Source organism: Leptodactylus fuscus, chromosome 11 (assembly GCF_031893055.1).
Source record: "Leptodactylus fuscus isolate aLepFus1 chromosome 11, aLepFus1.hap2, whole genome shotgun sequence".
Classification (NCBI taxonomy): Eukaryota; Metazoa; Chordata; class Amphibia; order Anura; family Leptodactylidae; genus Leptodactylus; species Leptodactylus fuscus.
In genome coordinates this window covers 43,474,037-43,498,116 of record NC_134275.1, presented here as the reverse complement: position 1 = coordinate 43,498,116, position 24,080 = coordinate 43,474,037, and the positions used below count along the sequence as shown (strand labels likewise).

The following is a 24,080-nucleotide window of genomic DNA, read 5'->3' as shown; positions in this document are numbered from 1 at the left end:
TCATAACCCACTTAAGACCATAGGATGCACTGAAACAAGTATATTGGCAGCTCATGTTTATGTCAATGAGAGATTGTCACAGCCCCTCCCCTGTTATCTACATCACTGAATAGAGAGGAGGTCCTAAGTGTCTGACCCCCTCTGCTATAGCCATATGCTCTGATCATTACTTGGTTAAAATGTATGGTGAGTGCACAAAACCTTTAAAGGAAACTTAAGAAAATCAGCTTGATCTGCGAAGCCAGAGGAGTGCAGCGAACTGGTATGGAAAAATCTATGTACGTAATGGGGTCTTCAATCTTCTCTGCATAGGGATCATGTGTCTGATCGCTGGTGGTCCCACAGCTTGGACACCCAGGTATCAAGAGAGTACTTCATGTGAATGGATGGGCGTTACATGTACTCAATTCTTTGGGACATCAGGCCCACCAGAATACCAGAAAATCCTGCGAAGAGCTTAGAATATAACGCAATAATGGTCCAGTAGAAGACAACTAAATTTGAGGGATACTATGGTCTATTTCCTAGGGGTTGTTGGAGGATGGGCCCCAAGAATCATTTTATCTGGTGCGCACAAGAAACCTGAATCAGACCAGTTTCATGATGTCCAACTTCAGCTCTGTCATGGAAGTCAATGGTCAAGTATGTGATCTACTGTTCCATTTATATTGGGCACTTGTTGGTTCCCCTTCTTGTGGGTATCCCAGCGATCAGACATATGTGAATAGGGGATAAATTTCATTTGTGAAAAATCCCTTTAAAGAGGACCTTTCACCATATCCGGGCACAGGCAGTGTTATATACTGCCGGAAAGCTAACAGTGCGCTGAGTTCAGCACACTGTCGGCTTTCCCGATCTGTGCCCGGTGTGAAGAGCTTACGGTCTGGTACCGTAGCTCTTCTATGGTCAGAAGGGCGTTTCTGACCATTAGCCAGGGACGCCCTTCTGCCTCGCGGCGCCAATCGCGCAGTGCTGTGGAGCGGGGAGGAACGCCCCCTCCCTCTCCTGATAATGCTCGTCTATGGACAAGCTGTGTGAGCAGAGGGAGGGGGCGTTCCTCCCCGCTCCACAGTACAGCGCGATAGGCGCCACGAGGCAGAAGGACGTCTCTGGCTAATGGTCAGAAACGCCCTTCTGACCATAGAAGAGCTATGGTACCGGACCGTAAGCTCTTCACACCGGGCACAGATCGGGAAAGCCGACAGTGTGCTGAACTCAGCGCACTGTCAGCTTTCCGGCAGTATATAACACTGCATGTGCCCAGATATGGTGAAAGGTCCTCTTTAAATTCCTCCTAAGGCCATACGAGACTGCGCTGCAGATTCCTCTTAAAATCAGTGGAGAGAATAGTCCTGAAAGGAGGACTAATCTCTGCCAGTTTCAGTATAAAACTGGCAGAAACTGTGCGGAAACTTGTCAGACCCCATTATAGTCTATGGGGTCCACGGATTTCTGCCGGTAACTGCTTTTTAAGAGGACAGGGTCCTAGTATCACTCAGGATTTAACAGGGATTTACAATACTGAAGAAATTTCCTTAGGTTGGGTCATGGATATCAGATGTGTTGGGCTCTGACGGACAGATTTCCTTGGCCCCCCTGGACACCCTGGACACCTGTACACTATTAGCTTATATTATGTTCAGGGCTATATACATAAATTCCAGCAGAAATCCTCGACAAAAAATTCCTGTAGCCTAGTTTTTTCATATGGCGATGTCTGCAAAAGAATAACAGACACCCGACCAACTCCATTATAGTCAGTTTGATACCTCGGGATTATTTTGTTGTCTGTTAATAGACCAACTGCTTTTCCGTTCTTCTAGTCCTGTGATGGACCAGAAGGACCGAGACTCTGATGCAGATGTGACTATGCTATTTATTGCAGAGATATAAGATATGGCAGGCCTGATGTGCAGGCTACTAAGCCAGTGCCCCACCTAGTCCCTGCTCTGACAGGAGCCGATCTATACATTGTGCTGTATAAAGCTCTAGATCCCGGCATTATAATCAGCAGAACAGGTGTGTAATTAACATAAGTAGTAATCATATAAAGTCAGAAGAGAAATTCATCACCGTGACATTTTTGATTGAAAATGTTATTATAATTGAGAAAATCAGAATTTGCATATTAAATATATGTGCTTATTTTTCTGCTGAATTCTACACTTTAACTGTGATAATACTGAAAATGGCATAAAGAAGTATATATAACCCTATGTGAATAATACATATTTAACCATAAAATGATCTTCACTCATTCTTCTAGGTATAGACATGTTACAAACAAGGCCCGCTATCCTGCTATTCCTTTATGTGTCATTTATGGGTTGCCTGCCATCATAGTTCCTTATAACCCTCTGATATAATTCCCGTCATGCCTCTGTCTCTAACCCAGTATGCAGTGCTTCATTGGTTCTTGTCTGATACATCTCCGCTACCTCCTTCTCTTATTAGCAAGGAGCTACATTTCATAGGATACACTGGAGGTTCTGCACACAGCATACTCAGATAGTATAGGCAGTCAGCCAGCTGATCATGGTATGATCTCACCTATTAGGTCACCACACAGGAACAGTTACCTTCTGCCTACGTAGTAGAATAAGCTTTAGATTGTTGGTCACATGATTCAGCAACCCAAAAAAATAAGGCTCAAAATCTATGGATGTAACGGAGTTCGGATAACACATATTACATTGAGAGCTAGGAGCATAGACCCAGGAAGTTTTGTCATGGGAGAAAGCAGGCAGCAAAGCCCTTCTCACTGGTGACTTTAACGTCTGATCTTTTGGTAGCCTGTCTTTAACATTTTCCACCAGTTCCCCTTGGTCAGCTTTAGCCTGGAGCTCCAAGTATAAAATTTGTGAGTCCAGGTTGCTGGGATCTGTCGTTCTTAATCAGCTATATATGTAAAGATTCCTTATATTGACTGAGCTGCAATCTGTCCCAACCCTGGAGCCAGCTATAAAACTGTATACAGCACTTTTTTTTTTTCTTCCTTATATCCCATAGGGTCTGCCATATCCAATACCAGCGAAGAGGCGGTTAAGAAGCGCTGCACTGATAAAGGATGTCTGTTGTTTTGACTGCCCCCTCTGCGTCTCATTATATCCTGGATATTTCAGGATTGTGTGACATTGACAAATATAGATAATACATTCTGCGAGTGACGTCAAAACGGGAACTATTGTACCATCTGAAGGGGTAATCACAGCGGGGGAGGGAGAGGCAGGGACACTATAGAGGCAGGGGACAGATTAGCTTGTGGTATAGAGTCACAAGGCACAGGGGACCGAAGAAGAAGCTGCAAGATGGACAGAGAGCATTACTAGGCTCAGAGAAGGGGGGGGGGGGGAGAAATATGGAACAGGGGGGACAGAAGAAGTCAGTGACATGAAAGTATCTCTAGAAATCTAATTGGTGATATATGAGGAATTCTTTATCACGATCTGTATATGCTATAGGATATACTGATGATGAAGTACATCTACCAGTAAAGTATATAGTCTCAAAGGGCTTACATATGTTTAATTCCTTATAGGATCCAAATATATACTGTGTTCATTATGTGTACAATCCATGTACAAAAATGTAATACTACTGCCTCCTATGCATAACAATATAACTACTATAATACTACCTTCTATGTACTAGAATATACCTACTATAATACTGCCTCCTATGTACAATAATATACCTACTATAATACTACTCCTATGTACAAGAATATAACTACTGTACTATAATACTGCCCCCATGTACAAAAATATAACTGATATAATATAGCCTCTATGGACAAGAATATAACTACTATAATACTGCTCCTATGTACAAAAATATAACTACTATAATACTGTTCCCATGTACAAGAATATAACTGATATAATATAGCCCCTATGTACAAGAATATAACTACTATAGGGGCCACACGGTGGCTCAGTGGTTAGCACTGCAGCCTTGCAGTGCTGGAGTCCTGGTGTTCAAATCCCACCATGGGCAAAAAAAAACATCTGCAAGGAGTTTGTATGTTCTCCCCGTGTTTTCATGGATTTCCATCCCATATTCCAAAAAAGACATACTGATAGGGAAAAATGTACATTGTGAGCTCTACTTGGGGCTCACAATCTACATTTTAAAAAAAAAAAAGAATATAACTACTATAATACTGCTCCTATGTACAAGAATATAACTACTATAATACTGCTCCTATGTACAAGAATATAACTACTATAATAGTTCCTCCTACGAGTATGTAGAAGAATATAACTACTACAATACTGGCAGCCCTCTCCTTTCGTATTTAGTGCTATGAGTAAGGGGCTTGTGCCTCGAAACTTGTAAGCAGGATTCGATATGTAGCGGTTTGTTTTTGTTTAATTTTTACACTCTTTTGTGCTAGTCTTTTCCTTTTTCCATTTTTTGTTTGTAATATGGGTTTATTGATGTGACCCTTTTTATATACTATGGGAAGTTAGCTCGGTAGTAGCAGTGGTGTGGACCCAAACAGTCAAGACAGGGAGACAAAATATGCAGCAAACTGGTTTGTTTAGAAAAAAAAAAAAGGAAAATTAATAAACCTTGACTTCAGGCACATAATGAGCAAAACAAAATATAGCCTTAACCTCAGGCAAAAACAAAATAAAAACCTGCTCGTCTGAGCAACTAACTATAAATGTGGCTTACTTCCCACCACATGAACAAAACAAGCACGATATAGTCTTACCAGACTCAGGTTCCAGGACAGAACCATACACTTCCTTTCACCCCATGGAACTGCACTGGAATTCAGGATCTACAGGCTTTTTCTGGCCCAGTAATGAGCCCAGGATCTACACCTTGGCTGAAGCCTACTCCAGATTTGCCCTGGACCACACATATGTCAGGAACCTAGGGTTGATATATCTGGACTCCAGCGCTCTGCCTGTCACCCACTCACTATATATATGATCATTAAAAGTGAACTTTTATTTTTTCAAAATTTATAAGTGCTAGATATTTTTTGTTTTCCTCTTGACTACAATACTGCCCCCTACAGATAATAATATAAACTTGAAGTTGAGGAATTTCACATGCGATGGGATCTGGTCTTTAGGACATCAGTGTAGACACTGGGGTGTATATCATGTTTTACTATGGCCTTATTGCTTGCTCTCCTAGTTCTGTCTCATGTTTTCAGATTTAACTCTCTTGGGGTTGAGTCTCAGAAGTTGGTTCTTGTAATAATAGACTACGAAGGCACAAATTGCTGTTTTATTGTTGTCAATGTGTTTGTGGAGTTGTACTCTGTGTTCACCCCCTCTGATTATAGCATTTCCTCGGGAGTAGGCGGGCAGCAGCGGGCTATATCAGGGAGACATTCGCTTGGTCTTGTTTGCCCTGTCTCAATGATCCTTACCCTCTATACACCTTGATTCCATATTAGCCCGATTCCCATAGTCACAGAGTGACTGGTCAACCAGACCATTGCAACTCAAACCCTAAATTACCGCATCAATGCAATAAGCAAATAGGTTTTGTAATGGATGTCTGACTCGCCGCACTGAATTCAAATCGGTGAAGAGTCGGCCAAGCACCTGGCATTGTAACCGTGCTCAAAAACACCAGTTGTAAAATCAATGAGTAGAAGAAATATAGCGGTATTATATGTATTTACATAAAAATGAAGCAGCCAGCAGGGGCCGGCACCAGCCTCGCCGCGAGGCAACGGCACATTATGCCGGAGACGTGGAAACACTTTAGTTAAAAATAATGAACGTCACTGTTTATTGAGCAAAATTTCTTTCTTCCTTTCGGAGAGGTGGGCGCTGTTTGTTCGCCGAGTTGAATGCACGGATAAAGGTGAACAGAAGACGCTTTGTCAAAGCCCGTTGAAATATAGAATCTTTGAAGCAGCATACAAAGGTTAGACTTGTAAAAACAGTCACGTAGCAAAAAAATGGCGTTGCCTGTAGCAACATGTAAAAGTCGCTGCTGCTCATTGGAAAATAAAAACTTGGGAGCAAGGGGCAATGTAGACAATTTATAAGTGGAGTCCCCAACATCCAGGGTCTGGGTCACACGTAGAACCACTGCCTATTTATAGATAGGAAGGGTCTGGTCATGTTGGCAATTGTAAGCCTGCTATATCTATTACTCAAGTGATGTGGTTGTCAAGTCACGTTGAGCGGTGTCAGGCCATGTTGCGTATTGATAGGCCAGGTTGAGCAGTGTCAAGTCGTGTTGCGTATTGTCAGGCCGTGATGAGCAGTGTCAAGGCATGTTCAGCAGGGTCAGGCCATGGTGAAGGAACCAGCAAGGTTCTGAAACGCGTAGCTTAAACAATCTCTGTACGCTGGGTGTACTTACCTGTGATGCTTATATTTTTTGAATGCGGAAATAAAAGTTAATTTTTACCTTCTGGAGACGCTGGATATTCTTTACTTTTTGCATGTTGAGGGGTGTCAGGCCATGTTGCGTATTCATAGGCCATGTTGTGTATTGTCAGGCCATGTTGAGGGGTGTCAGGCCATGTTGAGCGGTGTCAGGCCATGTTGCGTATTGATAGGCCGGGTTGAGCAGTGTCAGGTCGTGTTGCGTATTGTCAGGCCGTGATGAACAGTGTCAAGGCATGTTCAGCAGGGTCAGGGCATGTTGAGGGGTGTCAGGCCATGTTGTGTATTGATAGGCCATGTTGTGTATTGTCAGGCCATGTTGAGGGGTGTCAGGCCATGTTGAGGGGTGTCAGGCCGTGTTGAGCAGTGTCAGGGTATGTTGCGCATTGATAGGCCATATTGCGTATTGTCAGGCCGTGATGAGCGGCGTCAGGGCATTTTAAGCAGGTTCAGGCCATGTTAAGAGTTGTAAGGTTGAGAGTCACAGATTGAAAACCAATGCTCTATGATATGTTTGACCATGTGAATGTTGCTATCAAGGTATGTTATGATTTGTTAGAAAATGTTGAGAGTTGTGGTTTTGCAACAACTGGTGAACCACGGATTGGACACCATTGCTCTGTGTTGGTTTGCCCATGCAAAGTTGTTGTCAGGCCATATTGAGCATTGTCAGGTATACTTGCTAACTTGCCCAAATTGTCCCTGGAAGAAGTGTCAATTATCCCAGACTTGGAAGGATACGACCGGCTCGTGTCATATTTGTGTCACAAAAAATGGGCATGGCACTCAACAAAAGGGGCAAAATATCATGGGGCTATACCAAAAGGCATGGCCACCATAGTGCAAAGGGTCTCATGGAGGTCAACTTTACAGAGTTGTCAAATATGATTGTCCAGACATGTGATACGGTAACTTTATGTGTATTTTGTGGCATGATATACATAAAAAGGGTGCGTCACGATCCAAAGAGGCCAAGGCTTTCCCAAAAGGGCTGAGTCAAATTTTCCCAAGTGCAACCATATAATAGTTGGCGAGTATAGACAAAACTGCTCTATGGCTTGTTTGCTAAAATTAATATTGTTGTCAGGCCATGTTGAGGAGTGTAAGGGCATATTGAGAGTTGTAGTTCTACAACAGCTGGAGATCCACTGGTTGGACAAACCTGTTTGCCCATGTTACTCTTGCTATCGGGCCATGTTGGGGAGTTGTCAGGATATGTTGAGAGTTGTAGTTTTGCCTTAGCTGGGGAGCCATACACTACACCACTGTATTTTGCCATTTTGTCCTTCTGAATCTTTGCAAATTAATTGTATGACTTTGTTAAGATACCCCAAGAATCAGGATGACCCCCTCAAAAAGTTATACTACTGCAAAAAAATTTCTCTTTCCATTCTTGAAATCAGCATAGATTTACTTCCAGCTCAGCACTCGGACAGCGCTGTCTAGAGCCTGCAGAGTTTGGAGATGGGGCTGGCAAGTAATTTTGGGGCCGGTGTTATCGGTACTTACTGATTTTTCTCCGACGCCTCATTCCTACCTGTAGGCCATTCCCTACCCAAGCCAGAGCTCTGTCCATTTTGGTCCGCAGCACAGACCCCGCCTGTCATCTGGTACAATATCACTTGTCCGACCAGCGCAGACGTTACGTCTCATTTTTATTGCTTTTTGTTTCTATAAATAAGTGACTCTGCGGGCTTCTTCTCCATCCTCGGGCTTCAAAAGATTCTCCCGCTTACCAGCAAATGTCACTTTTATTTGAACTCGGACCTCTTATGACACCCCCCCCCCCCCCAGTAATTGTCAATCACCTCTCCGCCACAAAGACAGACTCACATACTGTGCAGAGCTGTGTAATCTATGCATTAAGAAGCACTGGCCTAAAATCGCGCCATGCAGAGACAGCCTTATTTTCTGCTGTTGGCCTTAGATACCTGAACATTAAAGAGATACGGCTCCCTCTGTGCGAAGAATCCTATTGAATCCAGATCAGTATAATAGAATGTGGATACAGCAAAGGTACACAGCGGTAGCCATGTCCTCTCTGATTGTGGGGGCTTCATCCTGGTTCAGAGTTACTCCAAAATTTGCCATTGGCCACATGCAAGGGTGTGAGCTGAGGCCAGTGATTGGCGACAGGGGTCATGTAAATGATATAAGAGTATGGCTCTTTGACTACTACCCCTGATCACACCCCCAGATTACCCAGTCCCCACTCTAAACTAGTGCTATGCCCCCTTTTCTGGTCAGGACATGCCCAAGTTTATTGGTACGGTACCCGATAATGAGGTGCTGTCCTGGAAATTTGGGACAGTTAGCAAGTATGGGTAAGTATCATTTTATACCATTCCCTATTTGTCAATTTTCTTAAAATTTTAGACAATGCCTTTAAAACCTGGGAGGATTGTTTTTTTTTTTTTGTTTGAGGTGCCACATTCTTGATCACAAGTTCTCCTGCTGAAAGGATCCTGAATGATCAGCTACAATCAGTGGCTAAACACAACAAGCGTACAGCTCCCTTACAGCTCCCCCACAGGGGAAAATCAGAATTACAAGATGGCCTTTGAAATTAATGGAGTTTTGAGGCAATTCATGGATGTCTTGGGTCCTCCTGAAAAAAAAGTATTCTCTTTGTAACACTTCCTGTTATTTAAAGGAGATCCTGAACTAGGGGTCCTTTATATTAACTCAGAAATCAGTACCAAGGTATAAAAATTTTGTAATGCCTGTAAAAAGTTGACTAGCATCAACTGCTGAGGTCAACTACTTAACCCATCTTGCACTTTTTGGAGTGTCACCCCACCCAATGAATGTGGCACCTATAGATACTGTTAACAGAGCAGAGAAGACACTCAGACAAGATGGCCGCCCCATAATCATGTACAGGGAAAAAAAAAAAATCTAAATATAAATCAGATTAGAAAAATCTGGTTATAATAAATTTGGAAAAAATAATTGGCGACTTATTCCCTTTAAGATGACGGCTCTGGCAGGATATTAAGGAGTTGCAGTCCAAGCAATTACCCCGAGTACCAACATTGGGGACATTGACTTTATATTAATATGGACTGTGTGAACTCTCCCAAATTCTCTCTTTTAGTCCATAAATTTGGGTTCTACATGGAGCTGGCATTGTCTGCCGTACAAAACTTGGACACATCTCTCTTCAGTCCTTTACACGCCAACCCTGCGTTCATCTCAGCATCTGAGTATCTTCTCTGGAATGTGACTGAGCGCGATCTCCGGGGGTCTCCGCTTGTAATTAGAATAATTCGGAGCTTTTGGACTTGTTGATTAGCCGGGGAGGCTCGCAACGTTCCCTGACGAAACTCCTTTAATTAAGTCTCCGCCGCCAACTCAGTTGGAGCAGAGCACTCCTGGGAATAGTCACTGCTAACCTGTTAATCCAGAGTAATATTAGCTGTCTGCACACAATGACTGTACTCCAGACAAAGCCGGCGGACTGCAATGCCCAGCCAGCACTCCTGTCTGCTACTGTTTTAGCAATGGGCTTTTCCAGCTTGGTGCAATTTAACTTGATGCTGCAGAGAAGCTGAAAATATAGAACACCCAGCTGTCAATTTAGTCATACGTTTCCCAGGAAAAATAATAGAAGAATGGTACAATTCGAATTAAAAATAATCCAGAATTGATATATTTATTGGAAATACAATTATTTACTAAAATAGATCCTTTTAAAGAGTGAATACATAAAGGTGCACTCCTATGAATAGAACCATGAGTATCTGACCTCTGTGTGGGAGACCCTGAGTGCCCGGGGTGATAAGAGAGGTTTTACAAGTAAACTGCTGCTTCGTCATTAGATAACTGGAAAGCCCAGGGAAAGGGAAATTTTAAGAAGTGATACATACATCAATCTTCTTTCCTTCATTCCCTGTGATGCCAACAGTCCAGAGACTTATGTGACCTAAGTTGTTGGGTTCCAGTTGGGTGCCCAGCTTGTGCTGGTAATGGAGGGAACAGGGGACGAGCAAATAGCACGTTTTTACATGTTTCAATAACTCAACTTCCCCCCTCCCCCCCTCATCTCTGGTTTTCCAGTTTATCCCTTCTAACTCTTCTGGGACTTATACAGATAGGCGAGTACACTCCACTAGTCCTATAGCAATGGATGAAGCAATGCGCAACTACTCCATTCACACAGGGGACTTCAAGACCCCCCATTCCGAGGGTCCCGGAATTTGGGTAGGATTTTAAGCCTTGTCAATAGGAATGGAAACCCCCCTAACCTATAAGCGCAAACTACTCCCTCCACCACATTGCCACTGGGGGTGTGCCATAGTTTGGATGTTGTGGCAATCTCCACTGTCATGTCTACTGTAGGGATTGCACTTTGGTTTATAGTCAGGAGTGAATTTGGCTGAGATCATATAATAAGGGTTCGGCCAGGCAGCTGGTATAAGGGTTTGTTATCCCAAAGCACTAGACTTTTACAAAAATGTCAAAGAAAAATTCTGCCCAACTATGGCGATCCTTAGTCTCGTGTTCATTAGCTCCTTGAGTAAATCGTTGCATTTACCATGAAGGAAATTGCCCGGCCGCTGTGGAGAATAATCGCCTGTAGCCGGTGAACTGTCTTGTGTTCTGCTACCTCCAGCGCTGGCCCATTAATAATGCAGGAGGGAGAAGCTGGTCACTGTAACCTCGCTAGACGGGCGCAGCAATTTATTCAAGGAATATTGTAAAATGATTTGTGACTTTCATTAGCGTTCCTGTTGTTACAGTCTATTGTTAGTGGGAAGGGTTAATAAGCTCTGCAGATGTTACACCCTAACCTCTCCAAATGAATCTCTTAAAGTCACAGTTTAGGAAGGAAACAGACTTCAGGTGAAGCCAAGTTTCCCTTGTCAAAGCCAGGGGTTGCTCAAGCCATCACCACCCTTTTCCAAATACCACCTTATGCCATTTGTAGCTTTGCCACCAGTGTTCTCCAACCAGGGTCTCAGGAGTGACATGTGACTCAATGTGGCCCCCCAGCACTAGTTATTTTTTTGCACTTGTGACACCAAAGGGGTCATAGCATTACTAGAATAGGGTTCTAGGGTCAAATACACAAGGGTGCAAACTCATGTAGTTGTAGCCACGTGCGGCCAAAACCCCATTCAAGGTTCTTAAGAAAAAGAATCCCACAGCAAGTGAGTTTTAAACAAGACCCTGAATAGCCCTTGTAATATCAGGGCCAGAGTTATGTTACTGGGACCTTTGTTTCCTGTTTCTAATTGAAATGAATGAAGCTAAGCAACAATACCACATTCAACCTTTGGACAGGTGTGGCACTGTTTTTGTAAACAAAAGCAGCCATGTTTTCCAACTACTCGACAACCCCAGGAGAAATTATTAAATTGGGTTTCCCTTCAATCCATCTTGTAGATCAGTGATAAATGTTTGATCAGTAGGGGGATCCACTTCTAAGGCCTCAAACGGTCACTAGAATGAGGGTTCGAAGCCTAACATTCCTCCACATTGCATTGGTACTGATGGAAATAGCTAGATGTCAGTCCTATAGACTTTGAAAGGGGCAGAAGCACATACTGGAGGTCTTCTTGCTATTGGTGGGATTCCAGTAATCATTCTCGGTGGCAGGACCCTCAAAGTTAGGGCTACATGCTGACATATTGTGTGACATGAAGATCACAATGTCTCACATGACATAGAATGGTCTATATTATCGTCTTCTTACATCCAATTTACAAAAACCTTGACATGACTGTTACAAAAAATAACAAGTTTCTTAAAGGCTTTGGCTGTCTATCTATTGTTATTCTTTAAGAACTAAAGGTCTTTTGATCAACATTTCCAAATATATCTGGTTGGTTATGGAATTCCTTGGACTTTGCCAACGTTTCCATGTAAATTCTCCAAAGTCCTGATGGTCTACTGATCCCCTTTGATATAGCCATAGTTGGACTTTGGCAGATGGTATATTTGATATGTTCTGGAAGGTATCGGCTGAATCACCAGTCATCCATGAGCAGACTCTCTAACCTTTCTATGTGAGTACTCAAAGCTCTGAGGGTCAACTGATCGATATAGTCATTGTCCAACTTCAGCAGATGGTTCATATAATACATTCTGGAGGTTTCAGCTGAATTACCAGTCATCCATGAGCAAACTCGCCAACCTTTCCATGTTACTACTCAATGCTCTGATGGTTGACACCAGTGACTTAGCCCAGTCTCTTCTGTCTCTTCTTAAGCATGACCATTTCACCATTATTCACATTCTTCATATATCCAAGTCAAACCTTAACTCAATTATTTTGTCTGGGATCAAGATGACAGGCCATATCTACTCAACACTCAGAAGAGTCCATGAGTTGGTTCTTGCTCCACCTATATCAATATCAAGTACAGAATAATAACCATAACTAGAAGAAAATATAATTCGATCTAAAACTACTATATTTTGATATAATAAAGCCAAATATTGCTTTGAGGGCAATTCCTTCTCTGCTAGCCATGACAAGACGAGGTCATTCCAACATGACTGCAGCGGTGTTATTGCCCGTGACTTGCCGTCATGTCACAAGGGTCATCCTTCATTTTTTCAGCTGTCGAGTAGCTGTAGATTTGGTTATCCTGAGGCTATACTGTACATCTGTGAGCCACACAGATGAGTAACACACGTAGTGTAACTATCTAAGCTGAAGGGTCGGGGAAGGTGCTATATTTCTTTTCACTTCCTTTAATAGGTGATATTTCTTACCTGGCTCACACCATTTTCTTGATAATTTACAACTTTTTCTTATCCCATCTGCCCCCTCCTGTGTTGTTCTATGGACAGCTTGTAAACAAGTACAGACTGAATTGATTGACTAGCTACCGGTATACCAGTCTACCAAAGCATGTAATAGTTTGGTCAGCCTGGATTTTTTGGTTCGATTTTATTCTTTCCAAAAAGTTAAGCTGCATCAGAAGTGTTTGGCAGCTACTGGTCTCCAGAAGCATCACATGAAGCTCCTGTACACCAATGCCAAAGTATAATGTATCCTCATATTAGACACCTTGTGCACTCACTAAGGCTCCAGCCTCTGGTGCAACCATATCCTCTATCCCCCCCTCAAGTTATGCCCCTGCTTGTCTTCCATTGCTTTGGGTCAGGGTTGGTTGTACCGAAGGTCTCACTCCATTCATCTCTATGGAACTGTTGAGGAAAATACTTGACCTTTTTTGGCAGTCCCATAGAGTTGAAAGGAGCAACATGTCATACATATGTATGGGGGCACATTGGGACCACTGTTTTTGTGACCTGTCGGGCTCCCAACAGTTGAACTCCACCAGCTATTCCGTATCTTGTGGATAGGGGATTATTTATGATTCCCAGGCCTGCTGACAAATCTTAAACAGATTTTGCAGGATTAGTAAACAGCTGAATTCCTCAGGAAGTGACTTCTTCTCTGTTGGTCGCATGCCTTTGCTGCAGTCCCAATTATTTTAATGGGACTGAGCTGTGGCATTGCCTTGTGACCAACAGACGTGATGCCAATTCCTGAGAAGCAGAAAGCCGCCATGTTTTTTAAGGTTTTGGTCACACATCTTAAATGGGTTGTTCCAGATTAGAAAACATGGCTGATTTCTGCTTTTCAGGAAATGACATCACATCCGTTGTTCTCAATGCCATGCTGGAGTCCCATTCGTTTTAAGGAGACTGAGATGTAGCATAGCCATGTGATCCATGGATATGAGATTACTTCCTGAGAAGAAGAAATCAGCCATAATTTCTAATCCTTCACAACCCCTTTAAGAACCGACTGCTTTCTACTTCTCAGGAAGTGACATCATGTTCATTGGTCACATGGCCATGCTACAGCTCAGTCCCAATTGTGAAAGCCTTCAATGATATAAGCGGAGGAATTAACGATTTAGTAAAACTAAGTGATGATTAACTATTTATGCTAATTTACACAAAAAAATGTTAAAAATGGAAGTCCCTTTAAGACTGTGTAGACTAAACAGCGCTAAACCATGTGATCTCCCCCCCTTCGTGAAATAACGACTTGTACAACAATGTAAAACTCAAGTGGACGTGGTCGGCCACAGCTTTATTATTATTTGATTATTTACGTTAACCAATAACGTCATCTTTCAATTACGTAAACAACTTGTGACGCAATAAACCACGCCTACGTGGCTACATCATACTCATACGGGAGATGCGATATGTCCGCCGCAGGGCGGTTATCCCTGTGGACAAATCCGCCATCATCCCGGCATTCCTACTTCAACCGCCAGCTGTGACTTTTGAACAAACCAAAAACTCAACACAAACAGAAGCAAAATAACATCAGAATAACAAAAAGGGGAGGGAGGGCGGGAAAACGCTTCTGGCGAGGGCTGTCAAGAGGAAGAGGAAGAGTCAGGTACACACCTTTAACACATAGGGATCTACCATTAACTTGTCAGGTGAGGGTATATCCGGGCGCAGTTACACCTAACTACCACCAGCTACCTTAAATTAACCCCTTTAACTCCCCCCATATCCAAGAATGGGCTAACCCCAATAAACCCACTAAGGGTGCATGCACACTACGTAACGCCGGGCGTGTATGAGAGCCGTACACGCCGGCGTTACAGCAGGGCTGCCGAACACTTCCCATTCACTTCAATGGGAGCGCTCGTAAACGCCGCTGTTACGAGCGCTCCCATTGAAGTGAATGGGAAGTGTTCGGCAGTCTGCCGTAATGCCGGCGTGTACGGCTCTCATACACGCCCGGCGTTACGTAGTGTGCATGCACCCTAAGGCAGTGAAGGGGGATTGGAGATAAGCTAACATTAATTCTATGTCTTATATCCTACTCCACAGTCTTCAACGCCTTCACTATTAACTTGGCGTTGTCCAATAAAAGAAATGTTGACTGAATGCAGGTCATTTACATTTATATTTTTTCCGTAATTTTTTTTCTAAAATGTCTTCAACGTTCTGTCATTTTCATTGAAAATGAAGCCAATATTTCTTTTTGTTTGTTGCCAGCCGTAACTTAGATCAAGGCTGTCGAAATTTAACAACTTTGTATCTTGTGTGTCACAATGTCATTGTAATGATAGGATCCAAGCCACTGGGCAAAGCAATACCGCGTCTATGGTCTTCATAAACAGCCAATCTGTTATGTCTCCCCTGACGTTGATTTTATGGAGCAAATGTTCCCATCCTGATACACACAAAGAGTTCTCCTCAACTGACTTTTCCTTAGGGAACGCTGACCGAGCAATGGCTTCTTGGCTTAGGACAACGATGTTCAGCTGACAATAGGACAAAAATGGGCCACTGGAGGCATCTACGTCTTTTCATTTCAAAATTTTTCCACTTTTCGTCCAAAATCCACAATGGGTTGATAAGCACTATAGGTTTTATGTTCTCAGTCTCCATATACAGTAAATTGTACTGGTTTCCGATATTCACTGTTGGTCAGCTGCCACCTGGGTCATAACCATTGGGAGTCAAGTACTTTAGACTTCTTACATTAGAAGAGCTTTGGCCGATAGGACTTTTATTGGTCCATGGGCCGTACAGGCAGTATGGTAATAAAATATGGCTGCTTTTAGTTTATTCATAGCATGTGTTAGCCAAAAAATAACTTAAATGGTCAGTTTGTAATCTCAATGTGAGACATCCATAAATAAGGGCATAAAAACATACTAAATTAGTGCACATACATGTACCGCATAAGTAACATTCAGGTTCATATATGGTACAGAAAGTAATGTATAAAAAAAACAGTATGCCCCATGTGCCAACCATAATGCCCCTATTACCTTCTACCTATGCGAAAGTGCCTCTTTTAGTATGGCTGACCATGCCCTCTCGCTATGCCAGCCACAATGCCCCCTCTCTTTGCCTACCAAAGATCTCTGTTACTATTCCTTTCCAATGTTTCCTCACTACACCAGCCACAATTCTCCCTTGCTATATCAGCCACAGTGCCCCTAAGAATTATTGAGTGCCCCCATACCATTGCAGCCCCAACATGCCCCCTCACTATGTTAGCCACAATGCCCCATCAGTATGCCAGCCACAGTGCACCCCTTGCTATATCAGCCACCGTACCCCTAAGTGCCCTTATACCATTTCAGCTCCACAGTGCCCCTTCACTTTGCCAACCACAATGCCTTCTCACTATGCCAGCCAAAATGACCAATCAACGTAGTATCTTAGCAAAAATGTGCCACCATATTGTCTGCAATAGTGCATCGACCATACAGAATAGTGGCGGCTCTTGGTAGCTGCTACACACTGTGCGGAGGGATTGGACGTCGATGTTAACTGTAAAATCTGTAACTGGTCCCCCCATTGATGTGCAGTTATTATTCTGGTGGTGGGGGGGGGGGGGGTTATGCTGCAGGGGGGCTTTTAGCTTGGGTGTGGCTGCTATCTTTGCACCTCCTGTAGCTACTCCCATGATGCAAAGATTTCCAGGGATAGTTAATGTTATTTTCCAATGTTTTTGTAGCTTTTACCTTCATACAATATAAGGGATATTGTTTTGGAGGATTGAAGCCTATATAAGATCAGAATCCCTGCTGTGGATAACCGGGGTTAACCATATTTTACGGTGTGTACAAGGCAGGTCATGATGATTCTGCTGCAGAGTTTTGCAATCGAGACAGTGTGTGATGTAACCGAAGCTGCCACAAGCCCCTCGGGGACGTGTGTATATTGTGTATGTGTGTCTGACGGCTTACGCATATGATGCGCTGCAGCTGGGACCGATCACACGGCGTGCCCCATGAGACAGACAAGCGATGGGAATCCCAGACGCAGTTGTCTCTTCATAACATCAGCACCGGCCATGTTTTCTCAGACAGAAACCTTTCACCCTTCTGTAGCCATGAAAAATTGTAGCGTGGTCGCATTGACTGCAGGTTGCCTTAAGTGTTCTTCATGTAGGTGCGGCTCTCTCCTTGACTGACAAAGTGTGTAGGCAGAAAAAGTACAAAAAAAGATTAACCCCCAAAGAGCAAGTCTTCTCCATTTGACATCTTCTAATCTTCTATTCAGCTGGGTAACAACCAATGTAACCAACATAACAGGTTTTATAGGGGTGTCACTATATTTTCTTCTCCATATATACCAACTGGCTAATATTGTTACCACCAGAACATTTCTGACCCATTGAAGCAAGGACTCTATAAGACCTCCAAGGGGGTTCTGTGGTTTCTGGTGGTGAAAAATTAGTAATAGGTTATTTAAGTCCTCTAAATTGCAAGAATAGGATCTATATTGATGAGGTTTGGGTGACCATGACCCCGTAATTGATTGTCCATCCTTGGACCACCTTTGGTCCAATGCTCTGACCTTTGGTCCAATGCTCTGACCTAGCCGTCTAACCATCACAACCCTTGTCAAAGTCACTGACATCTATATGCTTGCCCATATTTCTTCCTTCTAACACATCAACTTTCAGGACTGACTGTTTACATGATGCCCAAAATATTCCATCCCATGAAAGGAGCCATTGTGATTCATAACAGTTTAATGCTAGGGCTGGTCGGTGTATGGTCACTTCTCTATCAAGATGTATCATGCTTATTCAAGAGATTTATGGGGTTTCTTGCTGCCATATCCCTCTTTTTTTGGGGGTAACCCATTACTATAAAGACCATGTTAACCATTAAAGTTTCAGAACCCACACATGGCCCTTAGAACACTCATTATAATTAAAGAATAAGGGGCCTGAACTCTTGAGTTGTGATCAGGAATGATCAAGTCTTGGTCTCAATGGGTCACAAAACCCAGTATGACTGTATTTTACCATAGTCTGCCACTAGTCTACATCATATCATGATGTTTCTGTCTCATCCTAGTAGATGGGGATAGAGACAGAAAGTGTCATTGGGAAAGTTTCAGAGATTAATTCTGTAAACCCCATATAGCTTCCAGATCAATGTGCGTTGTCAAATTGTGTCATCAATAACTCCGCCGAGTTCAGGCTGGAGAGCATAACAATATGACAAAAATACTCCGTACATTATCTATAAGAACATTACTTAGTCCTGAATTAATTCTTGCAAAGTTAATCTCATTAATTGCTTGATCGATGTGAGTCTCTCTGAAAAATGGTCATATGGATCCTTAGTGGATGCAGCAAGCGCAGGAGATGGGAGGGAATGTAGTAAGTTCTCATATGATGGGTTCTTCATTCTTTAAGGGGGTAATTTAGGAAAGGAACTTTATAGAGATAACTGGTAGAATACCCGCGTCTTCGCTCGCGGAAAACATGTTAAATTGTTGATTATGCTAAAGTAAAATTTTCAGTATCATACTGAATTGACATTTTCAGAGCTACAGTAAATCTTTGTTTCCACTTTAAATTTTTAACAACTTTTTTTTTCATTTCAATATTTTTATTGATTTTACATATTCAATACATATTATGTAGTATAAACTATTACAACTATTTTTTGAACAATTTTTTTTATCAAAAATTAAAATTTATGCACTCTACACAAACATATAAAAAGTTTACACCAGGGGTGTAACTACCCGGGTAGCGGCTGCCACAAGGGCCTGGAACATTAGGGACCCGGGCTACCGCTGCGTTTTTTTTTTTTTTTTTAATAGGCCGTTACTGGCTGGAGTTACTCCAGGCGGTAACAGGCCCTACTTACTTACCGATCCTGGCAGCAGCCACACAAACATTATTATACTCAAGGGTCTGAAAAGACCCCGGAGTATAATCACAGGAGGCCCAGGAGAGGTAAGGGAACATAAAAAATTATGTTACCTCTCCGGGCAAGCTTCAGGCCTACTTGTGTGACGTCCCTGACTTAACATGACCAGGGCCTGCGTCCTGGACGTCATTGAAGATGGTCGCCATCAGCAGGAAGTACAGCGAAGCCATCATGAAAGAACCCATACACGGGGAAGGAACAGTCAACAATCTTATATGTTGGGTATCCAACTCAGGTATCAAAGGGAGGGTAGGACATGTTGGATTTCAATATGCCCAGTCTTCTCTTCACCACCAGCTTATTACCCTGACCTCATTGAAAACACATTGGCATAGGTCTGGCCAAGCCTAGCACATATGTGTGTAAGGAATATTCAAGGGACATCGGCAGCTTGCTTTATATACTATCCAACTTCTTGTCTTCACTACATCCATATTCCTCCATGATGCAGTGTAGCTTACCACTGTATAGCATCATCGATGCTCTAAATAAGAGGGTCTTTCATGCCTTGAAGGTGACTCCGGGGCTCAATATAGACTTTTGCTGCATGTCACTACATAACAAAAACTGGTGTTCCTCCAAGATGCCATGAGCGTCTCTATAGAACAAAAAGGGGAAATGTTCCTGACTAGACTAAGTGGCCATAGTTGAGCATGCAACATCTCAGGAGTTATGTTGTATCAAAGCTAAAGATTGCTTTTCTTCAAGTTTTCTTGAAGGATTGATCACATATATTGTGTATTCGTTGCAGAGTTTTCTCGACATTTCATCTAAATCTTCTCACTAAAATGCAGCCGAGATCGCCAAGGAGGAAACTTATTGCTTTGTGTCTCCACGGCTGAATCATTGTGTCACAAACTCTTTCTTTACTGCTATTAAAATATATCAAACATAGTCCCAGGTTGAAGCAGCCTCGCAGTGAAGTGTGGGTGGCTTAAAATCTCATCAATACTCGCTGTTGCTGTTGTCTTCTTCATAGGGGAACCCTCCGAGCCGATTCACATTCTATCAATAATCTTTCTATAAATAGTTGCCGACTTAAGTTGCAGCCTTTAGACATTAGGGCAATTTGCAACCTCTATAGTTATACCATTGGTGGTAGAAAGCAGTGTATTGTCTGCTCATTGAGATAAAGACTGGATTAAACTCCACACTGTAAGGGAGGGTTCACACGATGTCTTTTGGCTTGTAATCTGGCACGTCTACGCCGCGGGAGCTTTTGTGGGCTGTATATGCTCCCATTGATTTCAATGGGAGCCGGGATCGTATACGCGGCGCTATTTTGCGGCTGAAAAATCACGGCCGTAAAATAGCGCCGCGTATACGATCCACGCTCCCATTGAAATCAGTGGGAGTGTATACGGCCCGCAAAAGCTCCCACGGCGTAGACGTGCCAGATTACAAGCCAAAAGACATCGTGTGAACCCTCCCTAAGTGGTCTGTGCTTACTAACGCTGGGTTCACACCTGCGTTTGGGGTCTCCGTTCTATGGTTTCCGTCTTCTGCATGGCAGAAGACGGAAACCATAGACCGGGTCCGGCCGTGCGCGGCGGTGAGCGTTTTAGTGACCGTGTGTCATCAGAGTGTCTTAAGCATCAGTGCTGTATGTTCGCAAAAATGGACAGTGTGTCATCAGGAGATGTCTAATGATGTCCCTAGCTTGTCCACAAATACGGATAGCACATTGATGACACACAGTGTACATCCATGTGCCGTCCGTGGCTTTTAGCCTCTCATAGGCTTCTATGAGCGAGTCTGTTCTGCAAACACTGAATAGAATAAGACCTGCTCTATATTTTGCGGCACGGATTCCCGACCCACACACTGATCTATGGAAATCATGGTCATGTTCATGCGTCTATAGAAATTAATGGTTCAGTGTGCTATCTGGGAAAAAACATGGTTACCATACTGATCTCGCAGTCGTCTGTGAGCGAATTTAGTCTAATGTGTAAGGATATCATTATGTTTACTAGTTTTTTTTCCATGGGAGAGATGCCCTTTTTTGTCCTCATAATTCGCTTCAGTTAGATTCCCAGCCCCATTGCAGAACGCCCGATGTGTAGGATCACCCTCTTAGTACGGTACAGTATATGCAGCTTCTGGACACTGTATAAATAAATGATAAAATATTGATAGTTATTGGAATGATAGTCAATGAATAATTCATGTTTATCTCCTCTGTCGGGTTCGTTCCAGTGGAGTTTTGACAAACACTTTCTCGGTACTCGATCAAGTTGCAAGTGCGAGAGAAATGTAGAGGTGAAAACTGAAACATTGTTCAATAATTTTATTTTATTTTTTTATGCAGGATACTGGCAACGGCCGGCACAGATTTTGACCTGCGGACACTGAGAGCAGTCAGAGTATTGAGGCCGCTGAAGTTAGTTTCGGGGATCCCCAGTAAGTATCTTAATTCCATATCCGGATAATTAATATAGAAAATCACTGCTGAAAATAGCAGATTATTTGGACATAGAAATAATACACTTTCTCAAATTTGATTCTATTAAATGAATTATGAATCCAATTTTTGAAATATTTTTACATCAATGACAGGTTAGTCAACTATCTCCAAGAGCTCAAAGGGATTCTACCACTAAACCAACATTTTTTCTAATTACCACGTCGGAATAAGATAAGAGATAAGATAAGATAATCCTTTAATAGTCCCACAGTGGGGAAATTTAGCCTTAAGACGCCTGTGCAGTACACTCCTGTATTGAAGTACAAAGAGCAAGAGCGGCCTCCGAAAAATGGCCATTAATACAAAAGCGTACTGTGTAGCCGTCGGAGGTTGGACCGAGACGGAAGACAGAAGAGGCGGGGTTGCAGCTGAAGATGGAGGCGTCGCTGGAGTGAGATGTTGGGCAGCAGTGGGGATGCCCCCATCACTGTTTGAGGGCTGGGGCCCGCCCTCATTGCTGCGGAGAACTCATTTGCGCACTATGTGCACTATGTGCATTTTGCGGTATCTCTAAGGAATGTCATCGCGGAGACCACGTCTAAAGGTAAGAGACAAATAGCCTTTCTTAAGGCTATTCCGACGTGGTAATTAGAAAAAATGTTGGTTTAGTGGTAGAATCCCTTTAAAAATTTGGCTTGGCAATTTTTGGATCAGAAAAAAAATTCTGAAAAAAATCCACTCAGCTACTGTTCCAAACTTACCAGGTACCCAGTTAATGCCTATTTTCAGGGCATGGAAATATCATCTTGCACCCAGTTACTGACTGCAGCAGTGACCGACTTGGCTAGGCAGCCGCATTTCTGTGCTGAGACGGAACAGGAAAGAGATTAGCAGGGGGTTTAGGAAGCTTTGGAATGAGAGCAGCGGGGGATCAGTGGGGTGAGGCGAGGAAGAAATTATTTTAAATCATTCTGACCCTTTTTGAAAACTTTCTGCTTTCTTGGCAATACCTTTGACTACAAAAAGTGGAAATGTTATAGTCACACCAAATCCTTGGAGATCCAAATGGTCCCTTCCCCCGTATGTAGAGTCCAACAATGGCTAGTGGAAGGACGCGTTATACATTTTTTTTTTTTAGGATTGGGGTTGGGGTTGAACAATAGAAGCATCTACATGTTGGATTGTTTAGTTTTTTAACCATCTACAATCCCAGACATGGTCTTTGACATCAATCTGACCAATTAAACCTATCATTGAATCTACTAGTTTTAGTTCAGCTTTAGTCAAAATATCATCCAATTGGACAAATCATCCATCATCAAGACAGGGAAGGGTTCTTTACAGTAAGAGTGGTTCCATGTTTGAATGCTTGGTAGCAATGGTAGAAAAAATAAGTTGAAAATGATGGTGGTCCTTTTGGCCTACTTCTGGACAAACCATTAAGCCTGTGAAAGGTTGATGGAAAGTCAGGTCTCAGGCATGAGCTTCACATAGTTACACCACTAAGTGGATTACAATTAGATCTGTAGCTTATATGAATGTCTTATATGTAGATGTCAGACTAATATCCCTGTGTTCCACATTTCAGGTCTACAGGTGGTGTTGAAGTCCATCATGAAGGCCATGGTTCCCCTTCTCCAAATCGGCTTACTCCTCTTCTTTGCAATTGTCATGTTTGCTATTATAGGACTGGAGTTTTATATGGGAAAGTTCCACAAAACATGCTTCTCTTATGAAACAGGTGAGAATTACTGCGCTCATCTAATACATCTTTAGCCATTGACCTGGCATAGCTTCATATTTTCATTGACACCATTGACATCTATTGTTTGGACAACGTGACTCTCTGAGGGGAAGGAAGAAGATTTATTGGGTCACTTGGAAACCTTATGATTGATGGGAACCTGTAAGAGACAAGGTTATCCAATCCGATAAGCCCAATATACACAATTTAGCACCTCCCCCTCATCCCATGCAAATGACCGATATTACCAGGGTTACATAATTTGTTTCATGAATTCTCGAATATTTCTATCAAAGAGATTGGGATCTCCATAAGAGCCTTGTTGTGGCTGTTTGTGACTATATTAATTGTTCTTTTGTCTAACTTTCCCAGTTTTAAGACTGGAAAGTGACCTCCAGGAAATGAGAGATCTGTCGGCATGCATCTCTGAGACGCTCCCCATCCCTATCTAGAGAGGGTTTTTGGAGATCAAGGAAGCTTAGAGACCAATGTCAGGCAGTGTTAATAACTTTCTACTGTATCACATAGACAGACTCTCTGGGTTTTACCTCTGGAAATTAGAATAATTTGAGATAATCCAAAGATGTGTTTTCCCTCTGATTCTCCTTATGTGGCCAGCAGAGAGTGTGCCAGGCCTTAAACGGATTAGCAGAAAGCTAGACAGTCCAAGCTGCTCCAATTTCTCTCCACCAGAAACAATGCTATTTTTTTTCAATGTCTTGTTCCAGCAAAAGTATGGTCATTTTAATATATTCAAGGACATACTGTAGATTTCCTGTCATTGTTATAGACGTGATACTGTTATAAGGCTTGGCATAGTTCCTACAACATGTCTACAAATGTCACTAAGCCATGTCATGGTCTGGAGAACCCCA

General features: G+C 42.7%; 1 protein-coding gene across 4 annotated transcripts in view; it reads left to right on the top strand.

Annotated features, from left to right (window-relative positions):
* The window catches only part of CACNA1B (calcium voltage-gated channel subunit alpha1 B), a 240,728-nt gene that overhangs the window by 70,246 nt on the left and 146,402 nt on the right, over positions 1-24,080 (top strand). For all 4 annotated transcript variants that reach the window (XM_075259127.1, XM_075259126.1, XM_075259129.1 and 1 more), the window contains exons 4-5: positions 21,366-21,457; positions 23,050-23,202. In XM_075259127.1, coding sequence (XP_075115228.1) covers positions 21,366-21,457; positions 23,050-23,202 — 245 coding nt within the window. The remainder of the gene's footprint in view (positions 1-21,365; positions 21,458-23,049; positions 23,203-24,080) is intronic.